This window comes from Zophobas morio, unplaced genomic scaffold, assembly GCF_036711695.1.
Source record: "Zophobas morio isolate AGI-343-1 ecotype UQ-CSIRO unplaced genomic scaffold, CSIRO_AGI_Zmor_V1 ptg000009l, whole genome shotgun sequence".
NCBI classification, from domain to species: domain Eukaryota; kingdom Metazoa; phylum Arthropoda; class Insecta; order Coleoptera; family Tenebrionidae; genus Zophobas; species Zophobas morio.
Window position 1 is genome coordinate 9,779,541 of NW_026972114.1, and position 22,004 is coordinate 9,801,544.

The 22,004-nt window shown below is 32.8% G+C and overlaps 1 protein-coding gene across 3 annotated transcripts in view; it reads right to left on the reverse strand.

Moving 5' to 3' along the window:
* Positions 1-1,985: 1,985 nt before the first annotated feature.
* The window catches only part of LOC135125834 (casein kinase I), a 35,733-nt gene continuing 15,714 nt past the window's right edge, over positions 1,986-22,004 (reverse strand). The window contains exons 3-7 of one of the 3 annotated variants that reach the window (XM_064051549.1): positions 15,255-15,774; positions 3,106-3,346; positions 2,877-2,927; positions 2,371-2,426; positions 1,986-2,142 (exon numbers count right to left, since the gene is read on the reverse strand). In XM_064051549.1, the coding sequence (XP_063907619.1) occupies positions 2,398-2,426; positions 2,877-2,927; positions 3,106-3,346; positions 15,255-15,774 (841 nt within the window). In that variant the 3' untranslated portion in view covers positions 1,986-2,142; positions 2,371-2,397. The remainder of the gene's footprint in view (positions 2,143-2,370; positions 2,427-2,876; positions 2,928-3,105; positions 3,347-15,254; positions 15,775-22,004) is intronic. The other 2 variants (XM_064051550.1, XM_064051551.1) reach the window with 2 other exon arrangements.

A 22,004-nucleotide genomic window follows, 5' to 3' on the forward strand; every position in this document is an offset into this window, starting at 1 on the left:
TGTAAGTATTTTTAATCCCCCTACCAGAGTGGGAAAAATCATAACATTTCGTATAAACAAGAATCCACTAAGTGCCTTAAGTTTTTCACCTGCATTGCTTCGGGACCATAGTGAGATGAACAACTCCTACAGATAAGTGTTTACAAGACTTCTAAATAGACTGTATCAGATGCGAATGGTTCAATTTTTTTCATTACAATATTTTCTAAGCACAGTACAACTAGAAGCGCAGTGATCACGTGAAAATCGCATGAACAACCTGCGCAAAAAGTCTGTTGAATCGATATCCACTCATTATATTCAACACAATAGCTGTACATGAACTACAAGAAATTCCGACTTATTCGGTGCTATTGGTCCGTTAACTTTATTACTTACCTAGAAAAATACAAGCAGAATGAATACTAGCCTCGATGAAAACCGATTGTAGTTCATGCGTATTTTTATTGCTACATCTGTTCGGCCATTCTAACATAATGTAAGTTTTTTTCTTCTCCCGAAACAACATATGATACCAAGATGGCTGTGACAAATTTGTTGGCTAGAATCACACTGGATATTCCTAGAAGTCTGTCACTCGCTACACTCATACTAAATTATTTCACTCGTGTGTGGCGGTTTTTAGTCGCCCTTAATTTTACCTATATTTTCTGCAATCACTATTTTTGCATAGTAATAAAATTTTAATTTATATATGGATGTAACTCGTTCGAGTATCACGCGCCTAATTAAATGAGATGAAACTATAGAATTGTAATGTTATACAGAAACATAATGTGCACTAAACTATAGCAGCAAGTTTTTAATGAACCATTCGATATTCTCGTAAACAGTCTTTAATTACACCGGAAAAGAGCGGCGAGCCTCTCATGTACACCGAAATGGAGCTAATGGTCGTTATTTGTGATTTTGGGGGGTTTAAAATAAGGAAAACTGTTTTACAATTCAATCTTTAATCATACCTCATTGTGAGAGTTACTTTTACATAAATATCCAACGTGGTTATTAACTTAAAAATAAGGGTTTGTTTCAGAAACCCTCCGAAGAAAAGAAAAACTATTGTAAAAACTATAGCGTATGTAGTTAATTATAAATGAAGACAAAACCATATTACACAACTGTATTTAACAATTAACTTATTTTCGCAACTTGCCTGCAATATAATAAGAGCATTTCACACACTGATTACATGACAATGGAAATAAAAATCGACAATTAAGTTGGCAGTTGCTCCATGGCGCAGCTACATAGAAAAAGACGCATAGTCCATTAACACAACTAAAAAGAAACTTGAACTGACTATACATCTTTCGCTAAAGAACATACATAACCACAAACAACAAATTAGACCAAAGTAAATCTTACACAGCCTGCGATTAAAATACAGTATAGTCTAAAACACTATACTTGATGTTTATTATATTATCTCCGAAGAATGTGCATCGATCCGATTTACTAGTGGCGAAATTCTTGTCCGGGTTACTCAAATCCGAACGTAAGCGACTTCTGGAACAGCTAGTACTTGCGACTCGAAAAAAATATACCGGGCAGTCGCTGCTATCAGTTCTTACTCATTATGATTAAACAAAAAATAATACATAAACACCATTATAAAATGTACAAGCCGCACAGTAAAACGAAGATAAAATAATGAAATGAATCTAACAAATTAATGATCACATTTAACGACGTTTTACCGTGCAGCGCCTGAATGTGTAGGCTCGCCGAGTTCCGTGTATTTCCCTTTTTTGTTCAATAGTGACGTACGGTACTCACTGTTTTTTTGAATATTTTTACAAACTACTCTTAACATATTAAATAATACAGCCAAACTTGCACTCGTTCCACACTCATCACACTTACATAATCGAGGGGAGCGACCTATTTGTGAGTGGTCCGACCCCTTAAATTTTTTCTTTTTTATTTTATATATTTTTATACAATTTCCCATTAACGGCGGGTAAAGAAAAATTAATTCGTGTATGCTCACTTACAATAAAAGTTTAATTTTTGTTTTATATAAAATTGTCAGCGTCTCCATCAAGACAACCTCAATTTTTTTGAATTTTTGCATTTTTTTGTGACCAACTATTTGCGAAGTCGGTTAGACCCAGTCGGTGGTGGGGGCGTGTTAACGGTTGCCTAGAAGAAAACAACTTGTTACTTCAAAACTAAAGATATCCGGAAACATTCAACAATTAAAAAACGATCCGTGATTGGTTAGAAAAATATACAACATGCAATGACTAGATGTTAGCTTTCATCCCAGGTTAGTCCCAACTTACCAAAGCTGAATTAATTAAAAAAGGTAAATAAATAAAAATAATAATAATTAAAAAAAAAAAAACACACGAAAGGATGAAAACTAACAGTGCTTTTTAAGAGAGCGTTGATCCTTTATAGAAGCTTCGTGACAACTGGCTGACCTGCAATGAAAATGTTGTCGTTTTTAATTACTAGAGTAAAAAAATCACTGTTAGTATGGGTTTGAAGCTTAGCAGAGCTACTGGACGCGCCCGAACTGATCACGTGACTATGATAAAATAAAGAAGTGACATGAGTGCGATTTCTCTAATGCACGAAATAAACAAAAAACAAAAATTCTAGAGGGGGAAAATCGCACCTGGACATAAATCGACGACTAGAAAAAGCTCAACACTTACTTCGGACGATGGAAACGACTTTTGAAAAAAAAATCAACACATGAAAGAAAAAACACAAAGAGACACAACAATTTTATGTAAATATGTAAAAAAATAAACAAAATTACAGGGCAAAGTAAAAAAAATATTAACGAAAACAACATTCTCAGTGACCTTTAAAGACTTTAGCAATATTTGCAGTAGAAGGGTGGGTTTGTTTATAGTGAGCTGTACCTTTAGCAGAATTCTGCTTGTTCTTTTCGTCATCTTTTTTGTCACGGTTCGCTGAAAAGAGGGTTACTATAAGATATTAACTATTCAAAATGCGCTATACTCTAATGGACACCGCCGAAATAACGATCGATGTACGCATTATTTTTGTTCTACATTGTAGCCGCCGCACCGATCGTGATTTCGACGCTCTAATTTACTCACTCTCAAACTGCGGTTTCCATTTACTCACCTGTTTGTTGAGATATAACGACCCGCGATGTCTGTGGTTGGGCCGACGTTTCGGCCACCGTGCCACCTGTAGCTGCCGCTTTCTGTTTCAGCATGGTCCAGTCGAACGTGTAGTCGTACTGATGGTTCAACGTGCGGAACAGAATACGAAACAATTGTCTTAGGTACATATAATCGGGGGCTTCTTCGAAACGAAGACCGCGACAGTAGTTGAGGTACATGGAGAACTCCGCCGGGAAACCCTACAACAAAAAAAATCAAGGTAATACGGCTAACACTTCTTCAGTATGTCTAGACGACGTAAACAATGTAGACCATGCGCCAAGGCGTTACCAACGCAACGAAAAATAAACCAATAAATTAATGGCAGCGTAACTTCTTATCAACATTAAAGACGTTTATTTATGTCAGTTATCGACTTCTTTCAGATCTTCATGACGTTTAGCAAAAGTATAATGCAACTAAATCGGAATATGCAATTAGACTAACCTGTTTTTATTCATGCGTGGAAAATTAATCGTGTATTGTTTCTGAAGTATTAAAAATTATATATAATGCAGCCAAACTTATTAAAAACGAATCACCAATACGGGATAGCTCAGTGAAGAAACACAGTGTAAGATAGAATAGAATTTAGTATAAATTGACAGAAAATCTAAGCCTTAGACACTGATAAATGGCTTTTAATTTTGTCATAACTTTCCCAAACTACGCGTCAGACTGTTACTAAGCAACGGGCTTTCCAAGAGTATGATATAATCATTTTGTAATTATCAAAGCGCTTCAGGTTTTCTTGTCGTGGATGGCACGTAGGTGAAGGCTGTGTGTTAAGTTAACTTCGTCCTTAGTCGCTATTGTGATAGTGCACGCCACAAAATAATCGAATTGTTTAGACAGGAAGAATTAATGTTTTGAAACAATCGATATTACATCAAGAAACTAGGACAGCGCCAAGAAAACGTTTCAATTAATTTTAAAAGGTTAACTTTTTATTTCAATAGTTTTCACATCTTGAAAACCTAATTCGGCATCTGATTCAGAAAATCACTCGTTTTTCATTTCCCGGGCGTAAGCTAAGGAAGTATTGTAATCAAATCCATCGGGAGACCCGCTACTCGTATATTTCTCGGCGTTTCATGAATACGAAAATATAGATCAGGTCTCTCGTTTCCGTCTGTTCGCGTCTGTCGATTTTTATTACACAGATAATCTTCTAAACTACCGCACCGATTGCTGTCAAATTTTGTACGTATAGAGGAATACTCATGTATACTCCTCCACAGAGCTGTTCAAAGTACTCAAAAAAAGTACTTGAAGTACCAAGTACAAAGTACTACTTGAAATAGTGTTCAAGTAAAGTACCAAGTACTTACTCTCAGCAAGAGTATTTCAAGTATCAAGTACTTTTCAGATGTACTTGAAGTACAAGCCAAGTACATTACTTCAAGTACTTACGAGTACTTGAAGTACTGGAGGTATACTTCAAGTACTTACAAATACTTGAAGTACTGAAAATGCTTCAAGTACTTTCTAATTATTTGAAATACTGTAGAATTAGATAACTTTTCCTGTTTTTTTAAAAAAGCTTAATATATTTTAGAACTGAATTTTTTAATACTCAGAATTTAAGTATACAATAATACATATTTCGCCACATAAAAAATTGCATAAGCATCAACTTAAATGCAGAATGGTAGCTCACTTATTAATAATACTATGTTATTTATAAATAATATTCTTTTGAAATACTTTTACATCTTTCTGTTGACACAATGCCTTCGACAAAATTAACGTCTATTTCCAATTTAAAATTTAAAATAAAATACATGACGGCGTTGTCTATGTATGCTTACTATTAATTTATAACAAAAACATCGGCGCTGTATGGTATTTTCTCAGGCTTCTGTTGCCTTTTTTTAATATTTTGAATTTTGGTTCACCACCAAAACGTTCTGATTTTTTAATAAAGTTGTGTTAAAAATATATGAATTTTATGAACCGGTTCCGTGTTTAAGTTTGTGGGCAGTTTACAGCACCCTTAATCATTACCCACTGTGAAAGTGCACAGGGCCGGATTTCTGAAAGTGAAATTTTTCAGAAAAAAATTTTAAGAGCAGTGCGATACATATACATGCTCGTGACATAAAAATGTTTAAGTCACTATGTTGCATTTTCAAAAAAAAATGTATGAATTTTTTAAATAAAAAATAAAATGCCTAAAACGAGAGTCCATTTTCAGCGAAAACTATAACTCTTGAAAAATATCAAGGTGATCAAAGTAATTAGTCGTTTTTTACTTTTGCGGTTACCAAAAATGCTGAGAATTTTCTTGGAATGAATGCCCCATATTCCTGAATATATCTATCTACCACTTACGTATTTACTATTCTAAAAATGATTAAATTAACCTAAATACTACAGTGACTAAATAGTAAACACTAATCACTACAATGTTTGTCTAACTAAGTATGCAACTTTACACTGACAAATCACAAATAATAGGTTCGTAATGCTGTTCCGTCCATTTATACAAAATTTTGTTCGTCTAATGCCACAATACTTTCAAAATTTTCCTTTACATTTTCGATTGGCTTATTTTTTATTTTTACCTGAAAACCCAAAGAAGATGACATTAGTAACTGATAACTACAATGACTTCAGGGAATGCCTAACAACGGCTTTTGCGAAAATTCAGGTAAATATGTACTAAATTTATTATTGTTAAAATATGTCGTAGGGGTGTATTTATCTAGGCAATTATACTAACTAATCGCGAATTTCATTAACTTTGTATTTTTTTTATAATGTGAATATGTGTTTTGTTCCATTTACGGAAGGGGCCACTGACCCTTTTGGGTATCTTTACCTGATATTGTAAATACAAATGTAAATTCAGTACTTCTGTAACCGTCCTGTATTTAAACATCGAATCCGAACGCTGTCTATTATTTCACACACAACAAAACAAAGGTCCTTCGAGCAATATCAAAGTACAATTCGGTACTCATCAAAACCATACAATCATGGTCGTATCAACTGGATTACAAAAAACATTGGTACTACGAGCCGAGTTTCACAAAACATATTTCATTTTGAACAATATTGGGTTTATGTAATAAGCGATGCAATGCAAAACGTAAAGTTGTTGTACGGTAATAAATAAAATCCGCACAGGAAAGATAAATGACACTAATTAGTGTGACTTTTAAAATCATTGTTTTTCTGCATTACGTCTTTTTAAATTGTTGGTGTTCAAATAATTCACACAATTTAACAGATTATTTGAAACTGTAATGTGAGAAAATATAAGTAGTAATAACAAACTAAGTTTATATGGCTGAACCATGTATAAACAAAAAAAGAAAATTTGGTAAAAAACGAGTGTCTAACATGATAAAGAAAATTAAACTGCAAAATATTTAACATAAAATTGTGTTTAAATTCTAGGAGGGAGAGGCAAATATGAAAGTCTGTACCTGCCATCAGCTATTGCTATTATAATAAAAGGGATAATCCCCTGCCGAGTTCTCCGCCCTGACCAGGCGGGGTTAAGAAACTAATGAAAGAATAAATATCTTTTTGAACGAGTACTGAATCATTTCTCAAATATTTTCAAATCCGACCTTGCACTTTAGCAGGTACGTCAACAAACCCGATTCCCTTTGGGGTAAAAGACAAAATTCATATATTCACAACTTTACATCGCTGAAAATTTTACATCCACTCTCAAATGACATATTTATGACATTAATTTTCTTACCTACCTATCTATCGACATTATGCAAGTACCTATGAAATGTACGTCATATTGTGGATAAGATATCCACAATCACAGATCAAAATATAACCTCACAGGAAACAAACACGATTTTACTATAAAAATACATCTAATCAAATAATTGAATTAATAACTTCAAGTATTTAACAGACCCTATTTTGAGATGTGAAAACTTGGTAAAATAGAGACTAAAGTATTTGAAATTTCCACTTTCATACTTCAAGTAATTCAAGAGTATTTAAAATACTGAGTGAAGTACTTGGAGTAAAGTACTTGGCAAAATCAAGTACTAAACTCAAGTACATTTTAGAAATACTTCAAGTACCAAGTACCAAGTACCTAAATATAAAAGTACTTCAAGTAAAGTACTTGAAGTACTTAAAGTACTTGAAGTATTACTTCAAGTACTTTTACTTGAAGTACTGAACAGCTCTGCTCCTCCACTTGTAGTTTATGAATCCGTGTTGAGTTTTTACTCCAAGCATCCAGATTAAAAATGTGCAAAATATAATCGAGTCTACACCTAATTGATCATTCCATTCATATTAGTTAGAATTACTTATACAGGAGGTGGCTAAAAAAAATTAATGAATGAGCCAATTTATTTTATTGATTAAATCAGCAACAGCTCACTCCATTTTCACTAAAATTTGAAAATATTATGCTGTATTACGCTGTACCTATCCAAATTGATACGTGTCCTTGCAATTTTATCATTTTTCGAAAAAGCTGGATATGTTTTTTATTCTCCAGGGGCGAGGGAAGTTCTCTCGAAATAACCTTCGACCAATTTTATTGTTTTCACTATAATTTCAGCAAACACGTTTCTGGTAACTTTCCAAAGCAAACAGTTGTACTTGAGAGGGTTGTGACAAAATTAGTTACCGATCAATAGCTGATTTTTTTTGCTAACAAAATTTACAGGACTAGTCAATACGACAAACAAAACACCTATTGGATTTTACTTGTCGACATGTCTGTGTTCCCAACAAATTTCGAGAACAGCAAAAGATAAGAGATAAACCGTTATCAGCAACAAATTCTACTATTCAACTAATGGCACAGCGATTGTTTTATAACTTTCCGTCGATATGAAAGTGAACCAAAAACAGAGTTAACATTATTGGACTAAGTTATTTGGATGTATGAAGTAGAATCAAACAAATCAAATTTATTGGCAAATTATAAAATTTGATTTCGCCTTTTTTACGATAACCTCCACATTTCACTCGCTTTTTTGGAGTCACTTGTATTTAGCCTTTTTTTTTTCTTAATATACATAGCCATATTTCACAATAAGAAACTTAAAATATTTTCCATTTTAAACATATGTATTTTAAGTTTGATGTTGTGAAAAAAGAAGTCTACACATATTAAAACAAAAAGCCAAAATGTAAGCCCGCCCACCCCCCCTATCTCAATTGTGATGATTTTTTTTATTCGCCGTTAACCGTGGGGGCGGAGCTTAACTGCAAAGTACTTATTTCTTTACAAGAAATTAAAAGCATGTTTTTGAGTATCCTGTTGTTCAGTGAATACTATGTATATTAAGAAAAAAAGGGAAAATATAAACCCCGCCCACCCACCCCATCTCGATTGTGATTTTTTTTATTCTTAGAAACTTAAAACACGTTTAAAATGGTACATTTTCGTAAGGAAATGTGGACTTTGCAATTAGGTCTGCCAACGAATGAAAACTTCATTACTATTTAAATCAGGGCAAAGTATGGGTAGAGCTTTAATTTTTTTTTAGTATACATAATATGCTTTAAATAACATGATACTCAAAACATATCCTACATGGTAATTTCTAGTAGAGAAATTTAAAGATTTTGCAATTAAATTGCGCTCCTTTGGCTCTTGACGATTAAAAAAAATCATTACAATTGAGATAGGGCGGGTGGGCGGGGCAAATATTTTGCCTTTTTTCTTAATATACGTAGTCAAGAACTTAAAACATGTTTAAAATTGTAAATTCTTATAGACAAATATGGATCTTGCAATTAAGCTCCGCCCCTCGATCTAACAACGAATAAAAAATTCATCACAATTGAGAATTGAGATCGAGGTGGGTATGTGTGGGGCCTAATCTTTAGCATTATTTTTCTTAATATACATAGTATTCTTTGAACAACACGATACTCAAAAACATGTTTTTAGTTTCTCGTAGAGAAACAAGGATTTTGGAGTTAAACTCTGCCCCCTTGCCTCACGACGAATAAAAAAAATCATCACAATTGAGATAGGGCGGGTGGGCGGGGCTACATTTTGCCATGCAATTCTAAAGAATACGCATGCATTTTTATGAGACATTTACCGTACTTGTAACTTTAAAACGTTTGCAAGATTTCAGAACATTTTACAGTTTGTTACAGTTTTAATTTTTTTTTCTAAAAATTTAGATGTCTAAGGTAAAAATCTAAGCAGGTTCATAGGCCACAGGTACAGAAACAGCTATTTTATACAATTTAAATACCATCTATGCGGTATTCCTAAAATACATATAAAATTTCACAACAATCTAGTAGTTTCGAAAATTATCTGTCTGCAAAAATCACCGAAAAATTGACCCAGTCAGATGGTGAAAATCAGACGGCTTCATTTTATACTTTAAAAATTATAAAATATTGAGGAATATATGAAATTAGGCCTTTGTGGTATGAATTCTGTTACAAAATTTCTCGAGCGTAAGCGATCACAAAAAACCCGAAATATTGACTTAATTTTAATTAGAAGACATTGTGTACCAAATCATAATGAACACATGGATAATTATGTTTTGATAATTAACTGAAGTAAACTAATTTAGAAGATGGCAGGGTAATAGAGAAAGAAGGAAACTTCCACAAAGACGGTTAGTTTTCTTAACACAAAACTAAATTTCAACTCGTCTACTGTTTATCTGCACATGGGTTGTCTTTGGCAAAAAAATGAAAATAATACAACTCTCTACTTTCAGCAAATGGTATCAAAATTCAACCAAGAAGACAAACGTGTTACACTTTAAAACCGGAGTCGTGGAAACAAAGATCCGGAAACCCATTGTTCAAAATCACTGACACTGGAATCATGTATCACTTGACTACGCATATTCCTCTGACGCTTCTACAGTACTACACGTACTACCGCAGTTATGAATGAAATTTTTAACGTATGATTGTCGTTCGTCGCACCTGCGGCAGGTCCTGAAACTTTCAAGTTAAATTAGACCGATGACTATATTTTTGTCGAATGATTGCGGCAAATTTCGGCGAACGAGATCACGTTAAATAACGATTAGAAATAACATTAACAATGCTTGTAGAATTCACATTTGTCGAAACGAGATATCGTATTGCTTAAATTTTAATAGAGATGTGCGAGTTGGTAGCTGCAGGTAGCCTGATTATAAATTAAAAACCCATCAACGTCACGTATTCTCGAAATAATACAGGCAACGCTGCGCTATCTGCCACATATTGACGCAAAACGAAACGAAATTATTTTTATGCACACACTTACAACATAACTTTTGCATTGTGTTTGAGTCAATTCGATCAGAATATCGGTTGAATTTGGCATCGGAAGCAACGTCGTATTTTACTGGGTAGTTGTGTACAACTGACTTCTTGGAAAATTTAGTTGCATTGCATTGCCTATGCAATTACTCAATTTGAAGTCTGTTTTCAAAATGCATGTTGAAATGCCATTCCATTACCCTCATTTACATAAAACCATTGTTAGAAGAATGTAAAGAACGCAACCAAACCCTCAAAACTTCCAGCCATGTACTACAATGAATCGTTGTTCTTCGAATTTCTCAGTTTTGTTATCATTAATAGGCAATGTATTTATTTGAGGTTTCATCACGATCAATAAGTTTAAACACGGATTTACACCTTTTTTAGACACCGTGCGTTTAAACTTTTGGAAAAAAAAAAACAGTAGTTATCGTAAAATTAGAAGTCATGTCAATTTAAGTTAGGTGATTGTATAAACAAAATTAGTGAACATTTTTGTTTGCCAAAAACCTTTCACAACCTAAATAAGTTTAGAATACTGTGAATTTTAAATTGAACAGTTTCTCGACTTTCTAAGCAAGTTTGTTAATTTTCTTTTGTTTTCTTTTCTTTTAACATATGTTAATGAGAAACGGCAAAAAGCAAAGCATTTCAGATTTGATTTACTTATTTGTAGTATTAACGTGACATGTTGATTAGTATGTAGCAATGGCTTCAAAAATGTTATAAAATGAGTAGACACATAAGTTAAAAACAGTTATTGTGACATACTTATTAGACACTAGCTTACGTTCGGGAAATAAAAGATATGTATTATACTCCTGGTTTTTCCAACAATATAAGCAAAACATAATTTTAATGTTACAAAGAAAATTGGTCAAACCCAAGAAATCCTAGTACTTTAAAACTTTTTTTTTTTTGGCTTGAACTTTCCACTTCTTCAATTTTTTTTTTTGTATTTTCAGTTTTTCGATTTGCAATTTTTTGAATTTTCAGAATTAATTTTTCAATTTGAGTTTCTCGAGTTTTCAATTTTCAATTTTTCAACATTTCTATTTCAGTTCATTCGATTTTTCGATTTGCAATTTTTCAATTGTTCATTTCTTTATGGTTTCTTCAATTTTAAGACATGCAACTATTCGAATTTTCATTTTTAATTTTTCAGTTTTTTTATTTTCCAACTTTTGGATTTTTCAATGCTTTGATTTGTAATTTCCAGAGTTTCAATTTTTAATTTTTCAATTTTTCGTTTCGGTTTTCCAGTGTTCTGATTTCCTAATTTTTCTTTTATTCAGTGTGAAATTTTTCAATTTTCAGATTTTTTAATTTTTCGATTTGTAATTTTTTGGTTTTAAATTTTGCGGTTTTTCAGTTATTAAATTTTTGATGTTTTCGTCTTTTCAGTTTTAGATTTTTCAGTTTCTCGAGTTTTCAATTTTCCGTTTCTACAATTTTTGATTTGCAATTTTCTTAGTTTTAAACGTAATAATAATTAGAATTTTTTAATTTTTCACCTTTTCAGTTTGACGGTTTTGGAATTTTTCCATTTTTGAATTATTGGATTTTAAAACGCCTTCATTTAATTCATTTTTAATTTTTCGACTTTTCAATTTTTCTTTCAATTTTCTAATTTTTCGATTGGATTCGTTTTTTCTTTCCTATTTTTCGATTCATAAATTTTTTCGATTTTTAAGTTTTTCGAATTTTTCATTTCTTCAGTACGATTTGCAATTTTTTGATTTTTTGATTTTTAATTTTCAATGTTTTTTTGGTGTGAAATTCTTCAATTTTAGTTTTTTCAATTTTAAATTTCTCATTTCTTTAATTTTTAATTTACAATTTTTCTAGTTTTCGCTTTAAATATGTAATAATAATCGCAAGTTTAAACATTTTTCACTTTTTCAATTTCGCGATTAGAATTTTTCCATTTCGATTTTAAAACTTTTTCAATTATTAAAGTTAATTTTTCAATTTCTCGATGTTTCAATGTTGTTTTTCGACTTTACAACTTTGACGATTCCATAATTTTCTGATTTTACAATTTTTGGGTTTTCGAATTTTTGGATTCGATTCATTTTTTTCTTCTTTCCAACTTTTTGATTCATTAATTCTTTCGATTTTTAGTTTTTCAATGTTTCAATTTTTCGTTTCTTTTGTTTTTCCATTTGCAATTTTTTGACCTTTTATTTTGGCGATTTTTCAATTTTTCGATTTGTAATTTTTTCATTTTTCGATTTTTCAAGAATTTTCCAAAAAATGGTTAAAATTGGTTCAAAAGACTGAAAATTGGTGTCGAATTGTACATAATTTTCCGCCAGTTAGAAATTCGAAATCACCTTCACGACATCTTTTGAACAAAGGTAAAATATTACAAAATTTTCAAAAATTTTCCAAAAAAATGGTTCAAATTGGTTCAATATACCGAGAATTGGTGTCAAATTGTTGATAATCTTTCACCAGTTACGTATCTGGAATCGCTGTCACGATCTTTGTTCCAATAAACAAGAAAAGTGAATTCAAAATTTTCGAAAATTTTCCAAAAAAAAAATTGTTAAAATCAATAGATAACACAGGCCTGCGAAATATAACTTTTAATTTCCCTTTTAAATAATATTGTTTTTTTTTAGGTATTTATGTATGCCGAATTAAAATATAACTCTAGTTTTTTTGTAGCACATCGAGATTTATTTTTATGTAGGCCTAAATATCCATAGTTTTTCAAACAATTTTTATGAAAAAATAAAATATAAAGAATATAAAATTGAATGTTTATTTATTAAATGAACTAAACTAATTATAAACAAGACTTAAAAAAACAAATAAATCAAGAAGCTTCTTTTTTTCTTTCTTCAAAGCTCTGATTTAAGCGTTTTCTCTTGTATTCACGATACGATATGTTATTGCTGTTACATTTTTCGCATTATATCATTTTAGCAAAAGTAACAATCGTCTCTATGATTTTGTGGCTCCATCCAAATCATTGGTGTCAGCAAACTTATCTGAACAATTAACCCATTTCCGAGAAGACATTAGTAATTTTTGTTTAAATTCAACGTAGTAAGCGCATAGTCGACACAAATAACTCTTACCTACTAAGCTGAACACGAAATGAAATATCAACACCATTATCCATACATATTATTACCACAAAATCTAGAAGTTCATTTTTATAGTACTAAGAACAAAAACTGAAAAAAATATTTTTTGTAGAAACTGTACGTGATAGAAATTTTTGCAATTTTTTTTTATACATGAGTATCTAAGACCTACCGAAATTACTACTTGATTTTGTTGGGGGAAAACCATCGCAGGCCTGTGTAATCTTCCGCCAGTTACAAATTTGAAATCGCCGTCACAGTATTTGTACCGAAAAAAAAATGCTTAAAGTCAACATTTTTGAAAGCAAATGTGTATCAGTTTGGATAGGTGATAAATTGACTCGTTCTTTAAATTTTTGAACCAACTTGTATAAGTAGTTCTAAAAATTGGTTGAAAGTTGTTTCAACAGGACTTCGCTTGCCCCTGAAGTAGAATCAAACATTTCCAGCATTTTCGAAAAATTATAAAATTTGATTTTGCGAATTTTATTTTTTCTTAAAAACATATCCGTATATGTAATATTGAAAAAAAAAAATGTAAATGTAAAAAAGCGTGGTAAACGTATGTTTGAAATGAGTTTTTATATTAAAAAATTTTGTGATGACGTCACCAATCTTTTGTGGGAAATAAACAGATATATTTTGATTAAAAAATTGCCATACTGACAATAACTTTAATGCAAGATTTCAAACCATTCGGCTTTGCAGTTCCTGATTTATTCAATAAAATAAATTGAGGCATTAATTTTTTTTTTTTTTGAGTCACCCTATATAAAATGATGAGTATGGACTCACATTTTCATATTTTAGACAGGGTTTATTCCGCATAACTTAGAAATATCAACACATTATATATTTTTATTTAAAAAAACTGATCATGTTCACTATAACTTTAAATCGTCTCAAGATTTCAAAGCATTTGGTTACGCAGATTCAAAATTAATTATTTGCCAAATGTTATAATTTTTTTTTTTTCGAAAATATGGATGTCTCGGGTAAAAACTCAACACGGATTCATAAACTATACGTTTATGTACAATTTTGAGATGACGCCACGACATTGTAGGTGGGGATGATCAGACAATGTTTGTACGTTTAGCGTTTAACTATCTATACAGTACATCATATTCAGAATACGTACATGTATAACATTTGACAATTGGTCCGGTAGTTTCGTTATTTGTCTAACAAAAATCGTCACGTACGGCGGACGGACGGACAGATGAACAGACAGACGGAAACGGGAGACCTATTTTTTCGTAATCTAGGGGCTATGACACATCAAGAAAATATAAAGTAGCCGGTCGCCCAATGGACTCGTTTACAATAGTTCCTTTACTTTTTGTACTATTGTAAAAAAAAACTCTGTATCACGAATAAGGTTAAAAATTTGCGACAGGTAGTATTTTTAAATTATTGACGGTTGCAACAAGGCGCCAAAACAAACACGCACAGTCCATGGTCTACAATTTCAGCGTCAGTAGTTCTGCGACGATTTATAAACGAAGTTTTCAGACCTCTATCCTCACAGCGTGCTTCGAATTAAAAAGTATTTAAATCCAACCATCTCAAAGAAACTTTTCCCCTATGAATCATTTATAAAACTACACAAGACTATAAAGCCGTTTCTAAGTAAGAACCCCCATCGTTTAGAAGCCTCGTGCCCACGTCAACCCGACTGGACCAAATCCAACCGTTATGATGAGCGGCATCGTAAATTCGCTTGGCAGCGTCTCAAAAGAACTCGATCACAACGAAAATAAAAACAAATCACCTTGCATAGAACCTCCACCGGCGTGGACATCTTCTTTTCGCTGATCTTTTCGTATTTCTGTTTCTTCGTCGCCGCTTTCAGGCCCTGCCACGGCAGACATCCTCTGTTGAAATACATCAGTACGTAGCCCAGCGACTCCATGTCGTCACGTCTCGACTGTTCGATGCCCAGATGGGCGTTGATCGAGGCGTATCGCGCCGTTCCCGTTAGATTCTTATCTTCGCGATAGCCGATGTGCATTCTGGTTCTCGCGTCCCTGAACTTCTTCGCCAGACCAAAGTCAATCAGGAAGAGTTTGTTGCAATGACGTCCGATTCCCATCAGGAAATTGTCGGGTTTTATGTCGCGGTGGATGAAAGACTTGCAATGGACGTATTCGATACGACCGATCATCTGATCGGCCAACATCAGAACGGTTTTGATCGTGAAACGGCGGGAACAGAAGTTGAAGAGGTCTTCGAGCGACGGGCCGAGGAGATCCATCACGAGGACGTTGTGTTCTTTCTCTTGGCCGTAATATCTGCAAGGATAGTCATTATTTTAATACGAGTTCGTGCGAGCTTTGTCTTTGTTAGTTTGATCATAATTCTGCTTAGATCTTTCACCAGTAAGCTGGATTATGAATGTCAATGGAAATAATTAATAGAAGAGATGATGAAAAACAATATATTAGATGCACACATTGGTACATATGCGATGTTCAACTGAAAAAAAAACTGTCTTTTTTTTTTTTTAATCTAAACGCGAAGGTACAAGGGCGGATTAATGAACCACAAGTACAAAAACATATTATTTTATATACACGTCATAAAATATCAAACGTATGTCTATAAATTATAATTTATAACACGTACACTAGGCTATTCATTTTCATAAAATTCCAGAATTACAAAGAGTCGACATTACAAAGCGAACGGTGCGACAGATACTGAGTTAATGAGTTCATCTTCATGTCCACGTTAAATTATTGATTTTTAATCATATGTCACAGTCGTTACGCGTTTTAGTGCATGGAGTCTTTTTTTTTTAGCGTTTCCCTTGTCGAAGCATTTTCTTATACAACACAACTCAAAAAATCGATGCTACTGTTGTCTGTTGTAGTCAGGACGGATACGATATGTCGGGCAAATCTTTAAGCCCTTTAAATATACGTATCTAATAACAAATTCTATGATTTCCAGTGAATTGTCAATGCAGTAAAGACAGCGTATTTACTTGAAAACAGTTTATTGCGAAACAAAAGTCCACTTTAAAATATACAATTAACAGATCAAATTTCTATGATTTCATCTCCTACACCACTCATAGTTGAATAGTATAATAAAAATTTAACTGCGTAAGCACTTTTCTTGATTAATCTTATGAAGAGTTATGTTCAAATTTAGCGTGTGGCGTATGTTTAAATAGCAAAAAAATTGATTGAAACTTGTATCGACAGAACTTCCCTCGCACCTAAAGTACAAAGAAATATATTTCGAGTTGAGTTTTACTTTACACAATTTTGTGATGACGGCATCAACATTTTTGCAAGGACACATATATTAACTTGGGTTGGTGAAATACAGTGTAATACTTTAGAGGGCGGGTGGGCGGAGCTAGTATTTGTTAAAAAAAGACAGATTTTGATAAATAACTGAACAATATTAAGAGTAATCACTGGAATGACGAGCGGGTGGGTGGGCGGGGCTATTGCTTGCTTATAAAAGAGTCTACAGGAAAAAGTTAAATTTAGCCCCGCTCACCCACCCCTTCTCTCATTTTTTTTCTTCCTTCAGAAATAAATGGTATAACAAGTAGTATAACAAAAACATTACGAATAACGGTTTTTTTTAACAAGCTACGTTCTATTGGTTTCCATTCTCACTTTACAAAAGAACATATAATTCACCACGCCCACTCACCCCGTCTCCATTTCAGTGATCCATTTTGTCTGGTCCGAATGAAAGGTGGATCTCAATTGAAGGGAGACAAAATCGTTAAAATGAGAACAGTGTATGTGGAGCTAGATAGGTAAGGTTGATTTTAGTAAATGCCATACCCTCTAATAAAATGAAGGGTGGGTGGGAGGGGCTTATACTTGCCAACATAAGATTGATTGTGGCAAACGACATACCCTCTAAGAAAATAAGGGGGGGGGGGGGAGGGTTCTAATACTTGTTAAGATAAGATTGATTTTGGTAAATGACATATCCTCTAAGAAAAAAAAGGGTGGGTGGGCGGGGCTAAAACTTGCTAACGTAGGAACAATATTAAGAGTAGTCACTGAGACGAAGAAGGGGTGTGTGGGCGGGGCTACTCCCTGCTCATAAAACTAGAGAAAGCTAAATTTAGCCCCGCCCACCTCGTTTCTCCATTTCACTGACTTATTTTATTTACTGTAAAATCGAAATTGAAAAACAACAGTATTACATTCTCAAAATGTTCTGGGAAAATGAAGTGAGTCGTTCCTGATTTAATGAATAAAATAAATTGACTCATCCATTTTTTTTTTGAGCCACCTGTAAACCTGTAAAAGATACGAATGCAATGATAAATCACAAGTAAAAATATTATATCATCATCATATTTCGCACATTTTGGGTAGTATTAAATTCGGGAAAATTTTGAGGTGATGTCATCAATTTTTTGGGGGGATAAACAGATGTATTTTGGTTAACGATTTACCATGGTTACAATAACTTTAAAACGTCTGCAAGATTTCCAGTTTTGCAATTCTCGATTTATTCAATAAAACAAATTGACTGATTCATTAATTTTTTGAGTCACTCTGTATAAGCAAATCTAAAAAATATGAATGCAATTATAAATTATAATTACTGATCATGTTTTGCACTTTTTTTTTCAGCAAAATTTTGAGGTAACGTCATCAATTTTTTGGGGTGGAGGGTGGAGGGTGAGCGAATACCTTTTGATCAAAAATTTACCATGCTTATGATAACTTTAAAACATCTCCAAAATTTCAAAGCATTCGATTTTGTAGTTCCTGATTAAATCAATAAAATAAATTCACGTATGTATTCATTAATTTTTTTGAGCCACCCTGTATAAGCAAATGCAAAAAATATGAATGGAATTATAAATCACAAGTACAGACTTATCATATTTTCTACATTTTTGGGCTGACCAATTTTTTGGAGATAAGTAACATATTTTGATTAAAAATTTATCATGCCCACCTTAAAACAGAGTGGAAGATTTCAAAGCATTCGGTTTTGCAGATTCAAGATTAAATTGCAAAATGTTGTTTCATAATTTTGATTTTTTTTTTCAAAAATCTGGACGTTTCGGGTAAAAACTCAATTCGGAGTCATAAATTACATGTGTAGGACTATGTTATTTTATACAATTTAAACCCAATTACTATGTACAATTTTGAAGTGACGTCATCATATTATTGGTGGGGATGATTAGACAATTTTTTGGTTAGAGTTTTACTATCTACATGATGTTCCTAATATGAATACAAAATTTGACAACAATCGGCCTAGTACTTTCGGAGATTATCTTGTCTAATAAAAATCCGTGACGATAGACAGACAGACAGACAAACGGATGGACAGACAGACAGACTCGATTAGAATACTTCGCCTAAAATACTTGTCGAAAAATAAACATTTATTTCAATTCGAACGTCACTACAAATGCTGCACAATGCAATGCCTAGCCCCGCTTTTTTAACAAAAAGTGTTCTATTATGTTCTCTATTGAGCACCACCATGTACATACACACAGGAGTGGAGAAATACAAGAAAAATCATGAGCGTGCTAGGCCTAGAGTGCTAAAATATATACATATTTTGTTTTTTGTTTCACACTCTTATCATCAGTACAAAATGTTAAATTTCATCACATTTAAATGCAACGTAAAAAATTGGTCGGAGGCTATTTCAACAGAACTTTCCTCGTTCCTGAAGACGAGCACAACAAATTCGGTAAAATTTGATTTTGCCAGTTTTCTTTTGTGATAACCTCTATTAAATACAATAAAAACCAGTGGCGTAAATAGCACCCCCCCAGCCTCTGCGCCGTGGGAATCCAGTCCATTCACGTGCGGACAAGATGAAATATATTTAAAACAGGGAGGGAAATGTATTATCACTACATCCTTTACTTCAATTGTTTACTATTATACAACGAAAAATTGTGGCGATTAAGCATGTAGCAAACTAAAATTATAAGTTAAGCTACAATGCAGCAAAACCTTCTAAATATAATTGTAATTCTAATATTTTTACTGTGGAGCCACGCAGCTACCAAACAGCCGTGTTCTGATATTGTTATAAAATGTGATATGAATGTTATTGCGAAAATCTGGATACCTGGGATAAAAAAAATTAAGGCGAATTCATAAACCAGAAATATAGGACTATGTTATTTTATAAAATTTAAAGCGACGTCATCAAATTGTTAGTGGGGATGATGATTTTGGTTAGCGTTGTATCATCTACAATGGGTCCAGATTATCTGTCTAATAAAAATCGACACAAACAAGACAAATAGGCAAACGGAAACGTGAGACTTACTTTTTCGTACTCTACGGGTAAGAAACGTTGAGAAAACATGAAATTAGCTGTTCGTCGTACAGATTATAGTACAACACTTCCTTAACTTACGCTCAGAAAATACAAACTACGAAATTTTTTACTATTTAAGTGACCTTCTGTTAGCAGTTTATTATTTGTTTGTTAAACGTAACTGTTAATGTCGTATTACATGTATTTGTTGTTAAAATTTTCATTGACGTTTTCATAGATTTTACTGTTATGTAGTTTCATTTCAAATAAACTGATTACTATTATTACGTTATTGTACCGTTCAATGAAGAATTGGTTACGTAGCCAACTTCAATGGGTTTTTATAACATTCTTTGTCATAAATTAGTTCTGAAGTAATAATTAGTGTAATTACTAATCATTACAGCAAGTGCGAAAATAAGAATTAACCTTGTTAATTCAGATTCGATTAATTCAGGTATGCACAGTTTCTACTACCAGTTTCAATAATTGTATGTTGCTCGATTAACATTTATGAAATGAAGATTTAATACATATAATCACATCACAAGAACTCAAATCGTCCTTACCAAAGCAATAAACTTAATTGGAGTTGAAAAATTGGAAAAAAGCATACATACTTATTTAACTGTCGTTTTAGACAAGATTTTTTTCTTAGATAGATTGCCACGCATTTTTTTACAAAAATATTGAAGATAAAAGTTTCAATACTAAAAATAAAGATTTCATAACAAAGCGTCGCCATTCCAATATAAAAATTAAATAAAACATATTTTAAAAATAACTTATATGAAAAGTGTACGTAATCAAAATACTACAGGTGGGATAAAGCAAAAATCATAATATCGGTGTGGATTCACGGATTATCGGCTACTAAAAGAGAGCGCTATCAAGGTAATTCATTCCACGTGGATTCATTTAGCTGCTGCCAAACTGCAAAATTTTTACAAAAATATATTCTTTACTCAAAACGAATTAATGTTTTGTGCCAGATTTCCATGAGCATTAGATGTTTCCTGTATAATAGTACTTTACTCATTTAAACTGACGCATGTCTGCATGCGTGCCTGATGTTCATCAGTGTAGACTTCAAAACGCCATATCTCATCCCATTCGAATTTGACGTACAGGAATTGAGCCATTGATGATAAAATAACCAAGATTGTTCCCATTTCAAATATAGCAAATGTACTCTCAAGCATGCTAAAATAATCTCCCAACTTTATACCGTTCCATACTGAACAGAAAATAAAAAACTTGGTGGGGATAAAGAAACATACACGAACTAAAATACACAAGTGTCAAATTTAATGAATGAAAAATATTTAAAGTTAAACATATAGCAAAATTTAACGTACAAACAACAGAGTTTGAACTTGTAAAAACAACCGAAATAAATGTAAAATATTACAGGTACACATAGTAAAGGTCAACGATGTTCGCGAAATACCCGCATTATAAATAGGTATCATTGACAACGTGTGGATAATAAACAGATTCGAGAAGCTCGAGCTCTCGACTACGGTTCCTTGTTTGTTATGACTAGAAGAGGATCCGCCCGAAACGAGCGGATGAAACTCTAATCGGAACCGAAATAAAACAGAATCGTCGAAAATCTCCGAAACCTCCGTCCTACACCTTCATTGTAAATTACTAACTAGCTCGCAAATGTTTTCATCTCGATCAAATTTCTCTCTTAATTTATTTTAAACTCTACGCCGCAACGTTAACTTTATACTCAATCGCACAAAATTCGGGTCAAATAAATAGGTTAAATAAACATTCAGCTCGATCAATATTCTCCAAATCGTCTACTGTTTTAATGATACAGTAATCCATATTTCGAAAATGCAACGAAAAAATCGCCCCGCAATCGACACAAAAAGAGATGTCACGCACAGTTAAGAGAACAACGTACGAATGAATCCACTCCCTTTTGGACGTGCATCCATTTTATTGTTGTCAACGTGGAACAAGGGTTATTGTACCTTGACGATCGTGCACGCGACCGAACGATTGCGTCTTTATGGCATCTTTAAGGAGGCACGCAACGGATTTCTGTGAATGGATGAGATTTACTGATAACACACAAAAATTCGCGAAATGGTCAAAACCTATAAATTTCTTTCGCATACGCACGTTTGTTTATTTTAGGTTTTCAGTAGGCCGTAACTCTTTAGTTGGCAAGCGAAACGCCGAAAACCCGAACGAAGTTTTGCCGAATAGACAGACGGCG